Source organism: Notechis scutatus, chromosome 2 (genome assembly GCF_049901735.1).
Source record: "Notechis scutatus isolate UNSWTSFEM ecotype Mainland chromosome 2, rNotScu1.2, whole genome shotgun sequence".
Taxonomy (NCBI): Eukaryota; Metazoa; Chordata; class Lepidosauria; order Squamata; family Elapidae; genus Notechis; species Notechis scutatus.
The window spans coordinates 149,701,472-149,717,135 of record NC_142010.1 but is presented as its reverse complement, the minus strand read 5'-3'; the positions used below and the strand labels follow the sequence as shown (position 1 = coordinate 149,717,135).

The 15,664-nt window shown below is 40.5% G+C and overlaps 1 protein-coding gene across 2 annotated transcripts in view; it reads right to left on the bottom strand.

The window, feature by feature from the left end:
• The window catches only part of SYN1 (synapsin I), a 110,605-nt gene that overhangs the window by 57,500 nt on the left and 37,441 nt on the right, over positions 1–15,664 (bottom strand). For both annotated transcript variants that reach the window (XM_087956657.1, XM_026684146.2), the window contains exons 2-3: positions 8,903–8,960; positions 5,577–5,668 (exon numbers count right to left, since the gene is read on the bottom strand). In XM_087956657.1, the coding sequence (XP_087812783.1) occupies positions 5,577–5,668; positions 8,903–8,960 (150 nt within the window). The remainder of the gene's footprint in view (positions 1–5,576; positions 5,669–8,902; positions 8,961–15,664) is intronic.

The window sequence follows — 15,664 nt, the reverse complement described above, 5'->3', positions numbered from 1 at the left end:
GGGCCATGTCCCATTTAACGCAATGTATATCAACTTTGACATAACAAAGATTGATGTGCTGCCCCAATGGTATTCAGAGAGGTTGATCGGCCCCAACACCTGGAAACCAGTAGTTAAAACCATTTTATTCATCCAGACGTTTGAATAGATTTATAGAATAATTGTTTGAATTAAATGTATTGTGTTTGAAGAATTATGTACTGATTTAGTCTTTGGCACATTTGCTGATATCCCACTCATCCTGAAGTCTGAATAAAGGTGTATAAAAATACTGCGTTATCTGAGTGCGTGCATTCGTATGTGCACTTCAAAATACAACCCTCTTGTTAAAGAAAACAAACTTTACTTGGAATCTTTCTGTGGTAAGTCAATCACAAGACTGAAAACAGCAGGTGTAGGGAACCAATCCAGTTCAAGATGGGAAGACTTGTCCCTGCTCTAGCCTTGCTCCAGATTAAAAGCTAAACAAAATCCTTTTATGTTAAAGTTGCTTCCCTATGACTTTATAGACCCATCCATGTCTACTTAGTGTTATGGCCCGCCAGTAGCTAGCGGAGCTGGCAGCAGAGTCGGACAGTGAGGAGGTTGGGGAGGAACATGGGCCGATCCTGGAGGCTGAGGAAGACTCGGATGAGGGCTCTGCATCAGAGGCAGAGATGGAGCCAGGGCAGTCTGGCGGTTATCAGCTGCCTTTGGAGTCAGACAGCAGTGAGGTGGGGGAACAGCTGGAGCCAGTTCCCAGCCTACACATGCGCAGAGCTGCCAAAAGAAAAGAACAATTACAAACTAAGGGTTGATGTGGGAGTAAAGCCCTAGGTGGACGGTGAATGGCCCCTCCCATGGGGATTAAAAGAGGAGAAAAAGGGGAGGGGGCTTTTTCAGGAAACAATTCATTTGTTCATTGCAGCAGTGTGAAGATCTGTCTGTGCATCTCAGAGACTTTGTGCTGAGTCCTTCCTTGTCAGCACTGCGTTTGAAAATATTTACTTGGCAGCTCTCCAAGCTAGATAAGGTCTGTGCTCCTAATTACACCCTTAAAAGACTGTTTGCCAGGCCTTTGGCTGAAAGTGAATGCAAGAAATTCACCTTTGTTTAATAAAAGGGGGTTTGCTGGGACAAAGAGTCTGCTCAGTGCTTTTTGGGGAAGCCTAGGTTAGAACACTTAGGGGAAAGAACTGCCAGTATAAACATGTTTATTCCCCAATGCAAATAATACCAGATGTGTTGGGGGATGAGGAAGGGGAGACAGTCCAGATAGAAAATTCAGATCAATAATGTGATGAGAGAGAAAACATGAAAAGCTTCATACTTCCCATCCCATAGCCCTGAATCAGATAAGGCAGGGTGTCAAACTCGAGTCATCACGGCGTCATCATGTGACATATCGGGACTTTTTTCCCCTTCGCTAAACCGGGTGGGGCGGGGCCAGTACGTGACGCAGGCCACAAGTTTGACACCCATGAGATAAGGGTCGATATCTGAAGTTTATTTCGCAGAATTAAACCTGCAACTTCAATTATTCTTCATTTAGTGGCTTAATAAATTATTCACCAAGACCCAAAGCATAGAAAAGAACCAAGGGTCACACAGTAAATTGGCACAGAAATTGTTTAAAGACAGAAGAAAGTCATATTTTTAGCATCTCTGACATTCCATTTTTTAAAGACCTTGGGCAGTTAATGCTGAGAAAGACTTGCACTTGGAAACACAGCAAGCCTTCATCATAAGTCAGAATTACTATTAATGAACAATCTACCTCAACATCTGATAATTTCCAGGAGTGTTGGACATAACGGGGATTTAAGTGTAATATATCTGGAGAAATATATCCATCCATACCCGAGCTCTTCCGGTTTGTCGGCTTCGGAGGCGGTGGGGTTTCGCGATCTCTGCGATCCCCGCCGCGCTAGCGCGCAGTTCCTCCGACCCAGACGGGTCCGGAGGATAAGGTTGCCCGTAGAGGCAACCGAAGATAGGAGGATCCGGACAAGGGGTTGGGGTATTCGCAGACCCCTTCCCCACCCGGCACAACCTCCTTTTCTCAAGTCGGTCCAGCGGCGGTCAGCAATGGCCGCCACAAAGAAGTCAGCAACCGGATAAGATCGTGCTGGAGGAAGAAGGAGAAATTTTTGAAGCGAAAGTTATTTTGGCTGAACTGGGATTAGAGGATATATTTAACACCCTGAAATCTGAGATTTGGTTTTTTGTTTGAAAGATACTTTGTTTCCAGAAGAGATTGGCAAGCGGCGAGTGAAAGTGTTTCAAGTGAAAGTTTACTCTCCTTCCACATGGAATTAACGAATGAATGCTGAAAATACTACTATTCTATAAAAGGTAAAAATCTAAAAGCTTCTGGTTATAAATGGGAAGGGAGAGGACAAAAGGAAAATTTATACTAAGATTCTGTTGAAGGAGATGCCTGGAAGTTTTTAGAGATTGGAAGTTACTGCAATAAGAACTTAAAATACAGACTGGCTTTCTTTTTCTCCCTTTGCAACTGATTTTAACCCAGGAAGAAGGGAAGAACTTTGTGCTTTGTTTGGATTGTTTGGTGACTTTGGGACTTGCTTTAAGCTTGGAAATATCTTTGGCTCTTTTAAGAAAAAGAAGAGGATTTACAATGATTTTATCTGCTGATGAACTGAGAGAGGAATATGGCAAAATAAAGAAAGATGATGCGGGGCAAATTTTTTGCTTTTTAGAAATGGCGCTTGCTACTTATCAGCAAATACAACAATTGATGGAAGAAGATGAAGAAGAAGAAGCCATCTTTAATGAACCCATAGAGGTGCTTAAGAAAGAAAGAAGAAAGAAAGGGGGAAAAAAGGATATAAGACTTAAAAAAATATTTAAGAAAGAAGAAAATAAGATGCAAAATCAATATGAGGTTAGAAAGCAAAAGGAAGAGAAATACAACAGAGAGGGGAAGTTAAGGGGGTAAAAAGACCAGATGGGATAAGACAGGGAGGAAGAAGGGGAAAAAGGCCACGAGGGCATTAAACAAGATGTGAAAAAGAAATGGTTTTTTAGGGATAAAGGGTAATATAATTTGGTTTTAAAAGGATTCTGCAAGGTACATATGATAGTATTGTAGTATTTGTATTAAAAATAAAAAATTATAACTTTATAAGATCTGAGTAGACTAAAATATTAAAAGTTTAATAATGGTAGAATTTAAGATTTAATAAAATAAGGTTTAAAATATTTAGTTTAAATGTAGAGCTTAATTGATTATTGCGTGGATGTTAGTATGAATATATTATTGTGATACTTGCTTTTGAAATAGATAATTGAAATGTTATGAGATTTAATGTTTGATGATATATTTAATTATGTTATGGATTCACTATTTTTTTCCTTTTTCTTTTGTAAGTAGTATGTACTAAGCAGAATCAAATAGGGAATTTGGAGTTACCTTAAATGTTAATTTAGAGGTGCGATGGAAAGGCATCATACTTTGATTTGTGATTTCAGGAGAAATTTTTTTATTTTACTATGGGGAATGAAATATATAGATAATTGGAAAATAATGGACAAAGGATAGAAATATAATGATTTAAATTAAGTTAATAAACAAAATAGAATTAAGAAGAGAGGAAAGCGGGAGAAGCTACAAAGAAATTACAGAATGGTAATTAAGATAGGTAATGGCATATAAGATGAATATGAATTTAATTGAAGTCCATACAAAGAGTGGTAATCCGGGGCCAAGCTACTTTTTGAAAAGAAGTTTTACTTTATGTGTTTTGTGTGTTTCTGTTTATGTGAGAGCTGGTAAAACCTTGGAGGAAAGCGGGAGGAGCATAATTGTAAACAAGACAGAGGGAAATATGAATATGATGATTAAATTTAATGAGAAGAAATATTAAAATCACATTGTATAAAATATTGTATTATCTGCCTTGTAAAAATTCACAAGGGAAAGAGGTTTAATGTGTATAAGGTTTATGTTTTGTTTGTCTTTAAAAGCTAATAAAAACTTGTTTAAAAAAAAAAAAAAAGTTTGACACCCATGAGATAAGGGGTCGATATCTGAAGTTTATTTCGCAGAATTAAACCTGCAACTTCAATGATTCTTCATTTAGTGGCTTATTAAATTATTCACCAAGACCCAAAGCATAGAAAAGAACCAAGGGTCACACAGTAAATTGGCACAGAAATTGTTTAAAGACAGAAGAAAGTCATATTTTTAGCATCTCTGACATTCCATTTTTTAAAGACCTTGGGCAGTTAATGCTGAGAAAGACTTGCACTTGGAAACACAGCAAGCCTTCATCATAAGTCAGAATTACTATTAATGAACAATCTACCTCAACATCTGATAATTTCCATGAGTGTTGGACATAACGGGGATTTAAGTGTAATATATCTGGAGAAATATATCCATCTCATACTGCAGCAGCCTGGGGAGGGCATGTCATCACAGGAGGTCCATGAGGGCTTGAAGAAATGTTATGATTTAAATCTTGAGTTAAGTCTTGTGGGGTCCCTGGCCACAAAAGGTATTTAAAGGGGGTCTGTGGTGAAGAAACAGTTGAGAACCACTGACATACTGTATATGATAGCTTGGGGGCAGAAGGGCACTCAGAAAAAGCACAGCACAAGAGAACACAGATTTGTGAGGAAGAGTTGATTTTTCAAATGTTGCTTAAATGGCTGCAAAGATAGGAGAATAGCTGCAGGGATATATAAGATTATTTAGGAAATCAAATAATCCCACAGAAACGTCGGACTCTTCAATAACCTTTCAATGGTAGCACTGCAGTGAGTATATATTTTATAGTTCTAGTGATGATAATTGTATACTGTAGTGTACTGGATACTAACACTGCACTCTACTGCACAATCTCAGTAATCAGAAAAGTATTGGGCAGCCTAGACTGGCAATATTCTCCTCTTGGGTCAATGGGGGCAAGTTACACATAAAAAGGAAAGATTTGCGTAACTGGCAATTTCATGAAAATCTCCAACTTCTAATTCTATAATAGGCTTGAATAAACTCGGTATACAATTTTTAACACACTATTTAACATCCAGATGAAAGATTGTTTCATCAGTAGCCAAAATCAAACTTGGTATTTCCCTTGAAATACATTAAAGCCTAATGAACAATCGATACATAAACACAGGCAGTCCTCGACTTAAGAACACAATTGTGCCCCAACTTTCTGTTTGTTAAGTGAAACATTTGTTAAAAGTGAGTTTTGCCCGACTTTATGACCTTTCTTGCAAACAGTTGTTAAGTGGATCATTGCACCTGATAAGTTAGTAACCCGGTTGTTAAGTGAATCTGGCTTCCCCATTGATTTTGCTTGTCAGGAGGTCGCAACAGAGGATTCTGGGACACTGCAGTTGTCATCAATATAAGTCAGTTGCCAAGCGTCTGAATTTTGATCACACGAGTGTGGAGCTACTGCAAAGATTGTAACTGTGAAAAATGGCCGTAAATTACTTTTTTCAGTGCCGTTGTAACTTTGAACGGCCACTAAATGAACTGCTGTAAGTTGAGGACCATCTGTACATAAACACTCTGAACAATTGTAATAAATTACGGATGGTGCCATGTTTCTACTCACCGTACTACTTTGATCCCGTTGCGCATAACCTCCATGTCAACAGAAAAATTGCCATTAGCATGAGCCACCAAGTTCAAATCACAGAATTCTGCCTAGTAGAAACAAGACAAAGCCACATGGGTAGCACATTCATACATTCTCAGAGCTGTCACCACATCGACTTTTCAAGGTATGAGGATACCCCTGATGATTGCTCCAGCCCACAGAACAAGTTGTCTATCAACAAATGCAAACAGAAGGTAGACGGTCTTTGAATTCCAGATAATAGTGTGGTCCTTTAGATATTTCAGTCAGAAAATCAGCAAGACCAGGTAAGTTTCCTTTGAAGAAGAATTGCCCATCACAGTGAACAACTTCCTCAACTAGTTCAAAGTAGGAGTGTGATGGCTAATGTGGTTGACAATCAGCAAAGCCACCTTCGAGATCCAAATGCTGCTGTGTGACGGTGTTGTGGTTCACCGGAATCGGAGAGTGGGGAAGAACGGGGACCAGTCTGGGAGTCTGGAGGGGACTCAGATGAGGGTCCTGCGTCTGATGCAGAGATGGGGCCAGGACCATCTGGGAGTGCGGTGCTGCCTCCGGAGCCTCCAGAGTCTGGGAGCAGTGAGGCAGAGTAACAAGGGGAGCCTGTTCCTGGTGTGCGTGTGCACAAAGCTGCTAGAAGGCAAGAGCAGCTAAGACAAAAGGGGCGACTTGGAAGTAAGGCTTGGAAGTGATTGCCCCTCCCATAAGATATAAAGGAAATGCAAAGGTAGAGAAACCTTTGCAGGAAGCAAAGTCGTTCACTCTGTTCGGATTAAACCTTGAAGCTCTGTGTGGACTTTGTATTTCGTTTGGCTTTTTATAGTTAATTTGGCACTTTAGTTCTTGGCAGCAATTCAAAGGAGAGAAAGGTGGGTGTTTATCTCGAGAGACTGTTTGGGACTCATTACAGGCTGGGAATGAACATAATTCCCAGCGTTGAAATAAAACAAGGGTTGTTTTAACTAAGCATGTGCTTAATTACGGTCTCAGGAAGCCTTGGTCAGAATAGACGGGATGAGTTCCCATCATTCACTCCAGCTCCTGCCAACCTAGCAATTTGAAAATGAGTAATCACAAGTAGGTAAGATAGGTACCACTTTGGTGGGCACATTAATGGGGACATGAAAGGAGCACCCAACTAGGTGTCCCCTGAGCACCAGTTATATCATTGGCTAATCCTTTCGACCCAGAAGCGCCTCAGCGCTTCCAAAATGAATGCAAGCAAGTTCAAAGTTCAGTAAGTTATTAAGACTATGCATAGCGTGTAACAACATGACATGGAATTTTAAAAAGAATATTGATAAGAAAAAGACAACAACAAAGAAAAAGCATCTGAAATAATTAAATTAACATGGAACCAGTGCTATAACTGAAAACTATTTTTTCTAAGTTTAAAGACAGCATGACAAAGATAGTGACCTGACGGCTAACAAGTGGAATCACATCCATAGGAAGGTAGTCATCATTCAATATTCAACCCCTTAAGTTTACCAATTCCCCCTGCTTTCATGATCTGAATTTCCTCAGCTATCTACAGAAGATGAAGAATTTTAAGATGTTTCTCAATAGCCATTCTCAGCTCCCAGAGAATGTCCATAAAACCACATGAAATGAATTCATTTCAACTTCCAGAAATCTTTTCTAAATTCATCCAAGTGCTTTCTGATAAAAATTACATATTTTAATTATCACTTGAACCCTTTGTATGGTTTGCCTTAATCATGAATTTTACTAAATGGTCAAAAATGGTCTGGCTGCACATGTAAGACTAAACTACTTATTTGTTAGGCGTATACTCCATTCCAAAGCCAAGAGCTCAACTTAATATACTGTACATTGCATCCTTTCTTCTTGTTTCTCCTCAAACAATCAACCTATGCAATAGATTCGGCTGAGAGACAATGACTGGCCCATGGTTAAAGATGAACCTAGGCAGGGGTGCGCTTCAAAGATTGTAGCAAAGGATTCTCTGCCCGGTTGCTGGGTGCATGTGGCCATGGTGGGCATGGCCTAGTTGGCCTCCTACACCATGGGGGGGGGGACGTTTTTGACCTCCCCAGGCTCCGAAGGCTCTCTGGAAGCCAGAAACGGACCCATTTCTGGCCTTCCCAAACTTCAGGAAGGCCCATTTTTCGCCCTCCCCAAGCCTCCGCGCACACCCTGCACTTACCTGCATCCAAAATGGCCGCTTGGGGAATCCTGGGAGGAGCAGTGTGGAGTGGACGGGGCCAGCCAGGAGTAGGGTTTGGGGGTTCTCCGAACTGCACAGAACCTTAGCTAGAGGCTCTCCCGAACCCCTGCGAACCCCCAGCAACCCACCTCTGAACCTAGGCCTCCCTAGTTCTAATCCAACATTTTAAGTACTACAATCCAGTTTTGAGTCATGATTACATGAAGATCATTTAAAAGTCTAGACTGAAAATGATCTCTAGAGGTAGACAGAAGTTCACCAACCCCATAAATCACTTAGGATAGGACATTACTGTAAGAGTTGAGGGGAAAACACCTAATTTTGGAACTCCCCTAAAGTAGAAAAACAGGGATTCCCGTCAGGCGTACTTACTTTGAATTCATTCTCAGTTTCATTTTAAGGGCAGAAATATAGAAACTACACGCGGGTGGAATTTAACACCACTCCTCCCTGGTCTTTATCCAATGAATTTGCAGCAGAAAAATATAATCTAAATGGTGAAGTAGCTTCCTTGAAATATATCTTGCTCATCAGGTCTAACCTTCCCCTGTGGTATGTATTTTATGCTGTATTCTCAGTGCAAACTGAAAGGTCTGTAGACCACATTTTAAGTTCAATAAACTTCAATTCAAATGAGACAACATTGAAACCTAAGCAAACATACCATGTAGACTTACCCTTAACCAAAGATGTACTTAAAATATTCCCTAAATTCCTCACAAGGAGTAAAAGGGTTTTGGTTCCTCCAAGATCAGCAATGACTAAAGGTAGGTAGGTCATTTGGTATTTGATTGAATTGCATTTCTTTGTACCTTCCATTACTGTTTCAAGGTCAATATAACATGAGGACAATTACGAGTTGGCTTTAAGCTACTTTTGAAGCTCAAGTGAGACAAATTACGCATCCCGCCAACAGGGGCCAATGCACAACAAGCAAGTACAGCACTGCATATTCTTAGAACAGTATGGTACTGGTGTTATTTCACTCCAATTACCGCCAGCCCTAGTTGGAAATTGGAAATTGCAGTCCAACAATACCTGGAAAGCTATATGGTTGAAACTCTGATAAGGATTTCAAAAGTCAGTCCCTAATACTTGTTTCCAGGCTTACCTGTTCAACCTTGATGTCCAATTCTCCATGAAGTTTCTTCCCCTTGAAATATTTTGCCCTGCAAAAAAGGAAAAGACATCATAATGTTTAAATTACCCCCAAGTCAGATTGTTCTTCAAGCAGAGGTGGTATTCAGCAGGTTCTGACCAGTTCTGGAGAACCAGTAGCGGAAATTTTGAGTAGTTTGGAGAACCAGCAAATACCACCTCTGACTGGAGATTTTACAGTATCCTTCCCCTGCCACGCCCACCAAGCCACGCCCACAGAACCGGTAGTGAAAAAATTTGAATCCCACCACTGTCTTCAAGGTATGAGTCCAGATGGAGTCAATATACATACTTACTCCTAATAGCACCGGAAGACAAGATCTATATACTACAAAGAGGATGAATCTAAGCTGACCCTGATAATCCAAGAAGTATCAGTTTGAACTGATGCCACACCTTAACCTCTTTTAACCATCACCATTTTCTATTTCCTTGGTAAATCTGGAGGAACCCAGAATGCCTAGGAAGAGGGCAGATTTGAACCATGTTTCATCAGATTTTCTTCTGGTAACTTTTGCTCAGGAATGTTCCACCATTAGCCAGCATCATCTCTAAATACAAGTAAAAATCCCCACTAATATTTAAAATGTCTGCCAATCCATTCATTTGGTTCCCATCCAAGGACTCATAAGTGATATTGGCCTCATCTGAGTTTTTCCAAACCATTTTTTTAAAAAATGGAAAATCTTTTAGAATATAAATATGGTTGGATGTAGTAAATGTGCCATGACCACTTGTTTATTTCTAGGGGAAAAGTCATTATTTTTTTCTCCAGACAGCACTTCTATCTGGAGAGGCCAAAGCCATGAGTAACATGTAAGGCATCCAGATGTATCCATGATATCAATCACTCTGAGACATTTTCTCTCCAATTGATTTATTTAGAAACAGATCTGGCATGTCAAAGGCAATTTCCCAAGTGAAATTATTTTCCCCGTTACACAGAATCTACCTTCTCTCCTCTCTTCTTTCCTCCCACTTCTACACTTCATAAATCACGAGAACCAATTAACTACCACTGGAATTTCTTAATACGACATACAGAATAACCTTGAACTTTTCAACTCCTCCAACTCTCTTTAAAAAAATGTGGCAGCTGAATTTTTAAAGCTGACATAACGCAGGATTGTAGAATTACACACACACACACAAATCAGGACAGAAACCTCTCAGAAGCTTCTTGCTGACAATGGGAAAGATCACTAAGGAGACAGACCACTCACTTCTATCTCCCCTTTTACGATATTTTTTTCCATCCTTTCCTTCCTGTCCATCAAGTTGCTAAGAAAAATAATAATTCATTCCTGCCAAGGACAAAAATAGAGAGACTCTCACTGAGCTTTAGAAACTATGTCAAGGCTGCCAACATTTGCATTAATATCAGCTGGACAATTGAATTGAGGGTTTCTTCCCAAACAAACCGCACCGGACTTCACAAGAGCCCGCTATTCAATAAAAACTCAATGGGACAATTGTTGCAATTAATTGTGATTAATGCACAATTTATTAATTAAGTTTTACTTCATGCAGCTGTCAAAGGCAAGTACTGTACCTCACTTTCATGGAACAGCTCACCCAGCCATGCAGTGTTGTGACCAATAATAAACATTATCATCCCCTCCGCTCCAAATTACATTGAGTTTAACTGCAAAAGCCAAATTAGACAAGTAGGACCTCCCTCCAATCCAAAAAGCAATTCCAGGAAGAAAATACATATTCACAAGGGACCTTTCTTCTCCTTGTGACAACTGCCCTCCCCCACCACAACTGGTAGGTTAGCCCCATGCTGAGAGGCCTAAATACATCAAAACTCTCCTAACAGACTTTTCTAACATAAGTTTATAGGGCTGGCCAATACTTTTATGGTTCAACTGTAAAATCATTAAGAAGGTTAAGTTTAGCCACAACATTCCTAACTAAACTCATGATCTGAGTCTGAGCATTTTGCTTGACTGGGCAAAACAACAGTGTCCCCTAAGTGGCTGGCTCTCATTTAATTTTCTATAAATCTGAGAAAAAACAGATGGAAGGGGGGAAAAAAGCTAATTAACATCTAAGCAGGAGGCCAACCTGCTCTTCCTCCCTCAGATAATTCTCTCTACAAAGAACTCTCCCTAACATCTGAAACTTACTGTCTGAAGCTGCAGGGATATGAATTTTAAAAATCACTGCCCTCAGTTCCCCTCTAAAAGATATTTAGGACTGAATGCCGTCAGTCAGACTGATGTTCCTCAGATACTCTTAGGCTGCCAGCTGGAGAATTCTTAATGCTTCATTATCCCCCATGTTAATTAATGGAAAATGCTTTAATGCCAATGTATTATTGCTACTAAATAATGCCAATAATTATACAATGACACAAATTAATGGCATGTAATTTTATGCCATGATTTGTGTGAATCAACATGTAGGGAATGATGTAACACATGAGGCTAAGGAGGTAAAAAGGCTGCTCTAGATAAAGATTTCAGTTTATGCGGCATGTGGAATACACCTGAATTTAGACTTTGAAGAAAACAAAGCTTGCATTTCTTACAAGATAGTTTCTAAATCAACCAATAGTTCCCATGTAGAAAAGAACCAGAAGTTATGAGAAACACACAAAAATGAGACTGGCCAAGTTTTCATGGACTGAACAAATCTTATTATGTGGCATAAAATGCATGGGGATTGCAGTCTTTTGAAGCTTTCACACAGAAATGGGTGCAATCTATGGTGATCCTCCCATCTGAATTATTGGTCAATTCTCCAGCTACTTTAGGGACATTGATGTGCCAAACCAAAAATTAAGAGTTTGTCCCAACCAGATAATACATAACTATCAGCTAGACCAGTGGTTGCCAACCAGTGGGCCACGGCCCACTGGTGGTCTGCGAGAAAATTTTGGTGGTCCACAGAGAAATGTCACCCCCAGAGCATCCCCCAAAGCAATTAATCCAGGCTGCACAGGAACACAAGGCTGTGCCACCCACATGGCCCACGGGATCCCTCCCCGCCCCTTCACTCCTTAGCTGGTAAACTTGCCTGCTAAGTTGCTATTTTTCCTTCCCCCCCCCAACCATCAGCTGTTCTGCTGTGCCGGGACATTTAGATTCGCTAGAAAGCAGGAAACCGTTGGATGTCTTGCTTTCTAGTTAACCTTTAGATCTTAGATTTTAAGCAGAGCCGAACCTCCCTTAGGACTGAAGGTTCTATTCAGTGCAGACTCAGATAGCCGATGGCAGAAACACAGATCTCTAAGTGAATCTGTGATTCTGTGAGCAACTCAATCTGCCTGCCTGCTTTTCCTGATTTTGGGTAAAAGTTGCTCTTTTTTTAAATAAAAAATTCAATATTTACATAAATATTTATAATATTTACATACAAGCCATGCCCAGCCAGTCACGTGACCACAAGCCACACCCTCAAATTAGGTCCTGCCCAAGAACCGGTTAAGAAATCTGAATCCCACACCTGCCTCTGTGTGTTTGTGTGTGTGTGTATGCGTGTGTGTGTGTGAGAGAGAGAGAGGGAGGGAGAGGGAGAGGGAGAGAGAGAGGTTAGATCACATCTTTCTCTCTCTCTCTCTCTCTCCCACCAATGTCAGCAAGCCACTGTCAGTCAAAATTCATAATAGTGGTCCCTGGGATTTAAAATTATGAGTTTGGTGGTCCCTGAGATCCAAAAGGTTGGCGACCCCTGAGCTAGACCATCATGATGGAATTTTGGGAAGGGGAAGGGGGGAGAAGGACTGTTGCCTTCCCTTATTTTTTTCCTGCTTTCCTCTTTTCTCAAGCAAATTTGTTTTGCATTTAAACGTCATTTGGAAATGGATTTTCTAATTAAAATAAAAAATTGTAACTATTGTCTTTAGATTTCCCCCATCCTGTTTACTGCCCCTTCTTAGGGTAGCATTAAAACCACCTTAACACATGGGGGAAACTTTCCCTTCCCTAAGGACAGCTTTGCTATTTAATCCAGTGTTCTGGCTTCGTTCAAAACAGTCCGTTGCAAGTTTCACAAGCAATGAAAAACACCAAGGGGCATTCCATTCCCTGCTGTTTGTTCCGATGCCAGACCAAACTAGATGCCAGCATTCATGAAAATCATTACTCCTTGTGAAAGAAGCTTTTTTCCTACCTTAATCTTAGGAGAAACCAAATTCTGTAAGGAATTTAGAGAGGGGGGGTAAAACGTGAAGGTCAAGGGCTGGTTCTCCTCACTTAAAAAGAAAAAAAGTCCCTGAGCTTGTTTCCAGCCACACAAACACTCCTTCTCTTACATTCTACAAACTGGCAAACAGAAAAAAACATGTTCCAATTTTTATTTTTTTTTGCCCAATATCCTCCGAAACCAGCATTTTACAATCAGTGGTGCGTGTAAAACTAGCACTATCCAGGAACCTAGGTGAGATGCAGGCATACCCTGCCAATTGCAGCAGAATGAAAGGTAAGAGCTTTTGATGGAGGCATTTCATACTGTAAGGGGAAAAAAAGATTTTTAAGATGTCCCTCCTGCAAAGGAAAAAATAAACTACAGAATCAGAACCATTGTGTACACGGGCCAAAGAACAGCTGCTGCTCTGCAGTAGAAATGGGAAGCCTTGGCTGTAATAGCCAACTGCGGGGAGTGACCCATTTCAGACGCTACGTTTCCCCAGATCTGCCTTGGTGGGTATCTAACTGTGACTTTTCATGCTGCTTCCTAGGGTATTCTTAGTTGTCCTGGTTCCAAATCTGTGTTTCTGCCCAGCCACCAGACCAACATAATGAACCAATGCTCGCTTCTTGGCAGCCTGTTCAAGTATGAGCAGGCCCTTGCCTGGAAACTCTTCTGCCTGTTAAGAGCACGCCCTTCTCTGCCCGGACAGTGAGCACCAAGGGCACCTGCATCTCTTTCACAGCCGCAACTGATGGGGAAAATATGACTTGGTTCCTCATATGAGCGGTCTTTGTGCTGTTTTAGGCAGCGTTGAGTTCTGGAGCGTCCAGGCAGGGTCTCCTGTTGTGGTCTTTCTGTGCCAACATTGGATAGCAGAGAGATCTCATCATTAAAACATGCTATTAAGTTTATATTTATCATAAAAGATAAACATAATAGCAAAGTGGCTATAAATATATAAATGTCCTTTTGGGAGGGAATGGCTTTTTCCTTCTGTTTTTATTGTACCATAGAAAGTATAAGATATAAATGCAAAGACATAAAAACCACAGTCCAGTCTAACAGCTATGCCAGTCTTTGTAAGATGGTGCCCTCTAGTGTCAACAAACCGGAATTGACTTACTGAGGAGTCAGGGAAACAGGCAGGTTAGGACTTTGCTTCCTGCTCTATCAAGTCATAGCAATCTTGGCATCTTTGGACCTCGATTTCCAGAATTCCCCAGCCAGCAATACTGGCAACAATGCCAAGGTTGAAAAACATTGCATGGTACAGTAGCACAACTTCACAAGCTGTTCCTCCATTTACCAAATGTCAGCAGAGACTGCTGGAGACAGAATGAGACCCAATATGCTGAACTTTCAGACCACTGAACGCAAGGCTGGTAGCTATGAGAAACACCCTAGACCAGGGCAAGCAGCAAGTCACAGGTTCAGATCATACTGAACAGCACAGCCTAGGATTGTCTAAATTTTCCCAAGGAAGGGTATGTCTGGCTCTTTTCTAGTATATAAAATAGATACATTCAGTCCAATCTATGGCATAAATGAGTATTTCATTATTTCCTACCTAAAATGGTAGGACTCTGATGGTTTTCAACAGGAAACTGCAGAACTATGCCAGCATATCAGAGCTGGATGAAAATAAGGGTCAAGTCTATTACATATGGCCCATGGTCCATAAGCTGCCCCTTTTGCCATATAAATACTACCCTATTTATTTATTTAATAATTTTTATTGAATAAATATTAAAAACAATTGGAACACAGTGCGACTTTCTTAGCCATCATTTTGGCCGTAGAAGCTATAGTATAGGGGTTACACGTAACCGTTACTTTCCTTTTTCCCTTATGTTATTAGTATAGTGCTAGCTGAATGTTATTTCTATTTATTTATTTAACATCCCATCTTTGTTTTTATAAACTCGTGATACTGAACACATACATTACTCCTCCCTCCTCCTATTTTCCTTACAAAAACAACCCCTGTAAGACAAAGGTGGGGGACTATGTCGCCTTTATGACTTGTGGATTTCAGCTCCCAGGATTCCCATGCTGGCTCAGGAATTCTGGGAGTTGAAGTCCATAAGTCATAAAAGGGCCATAGTTCCCCACCCCTGCTGGTGAGTTGGGCTGAGGGAGTGACCGGTCCAACGTCACTCAGCTAGCTTTTCATGCTTGGGATGGGACTAGAATTTAGTCTCCTGGCTTCTAGCTTGGAGACCAAAGTGGCTGTCCACATTCCCAACAAATATCTTTGAAATCTGCACATGTATTTCAGATATATGTAGTTATAATATATAACAAATACTGGACTATCTCCAGACCAGATTATCCACTACAAATCATCTCCTCCTTTTCCTGCCAGTTCTTCTAAATTTTGATACATGGATTCTATGTATTCTATGTATGTATTCTATGGATTCTATGTGGGTATATATTCTATATACATGGAGTCTATGGAAATTCTCAGCCATCCAGGTCATGGCTGTCCCAAAGGTGCTTTTTCAAGAGGCAACTGGACTTTCTGTTTTTCCTTGAAGATGTTTTGCTGAAGAAGCTTCTTGGATGACAACCA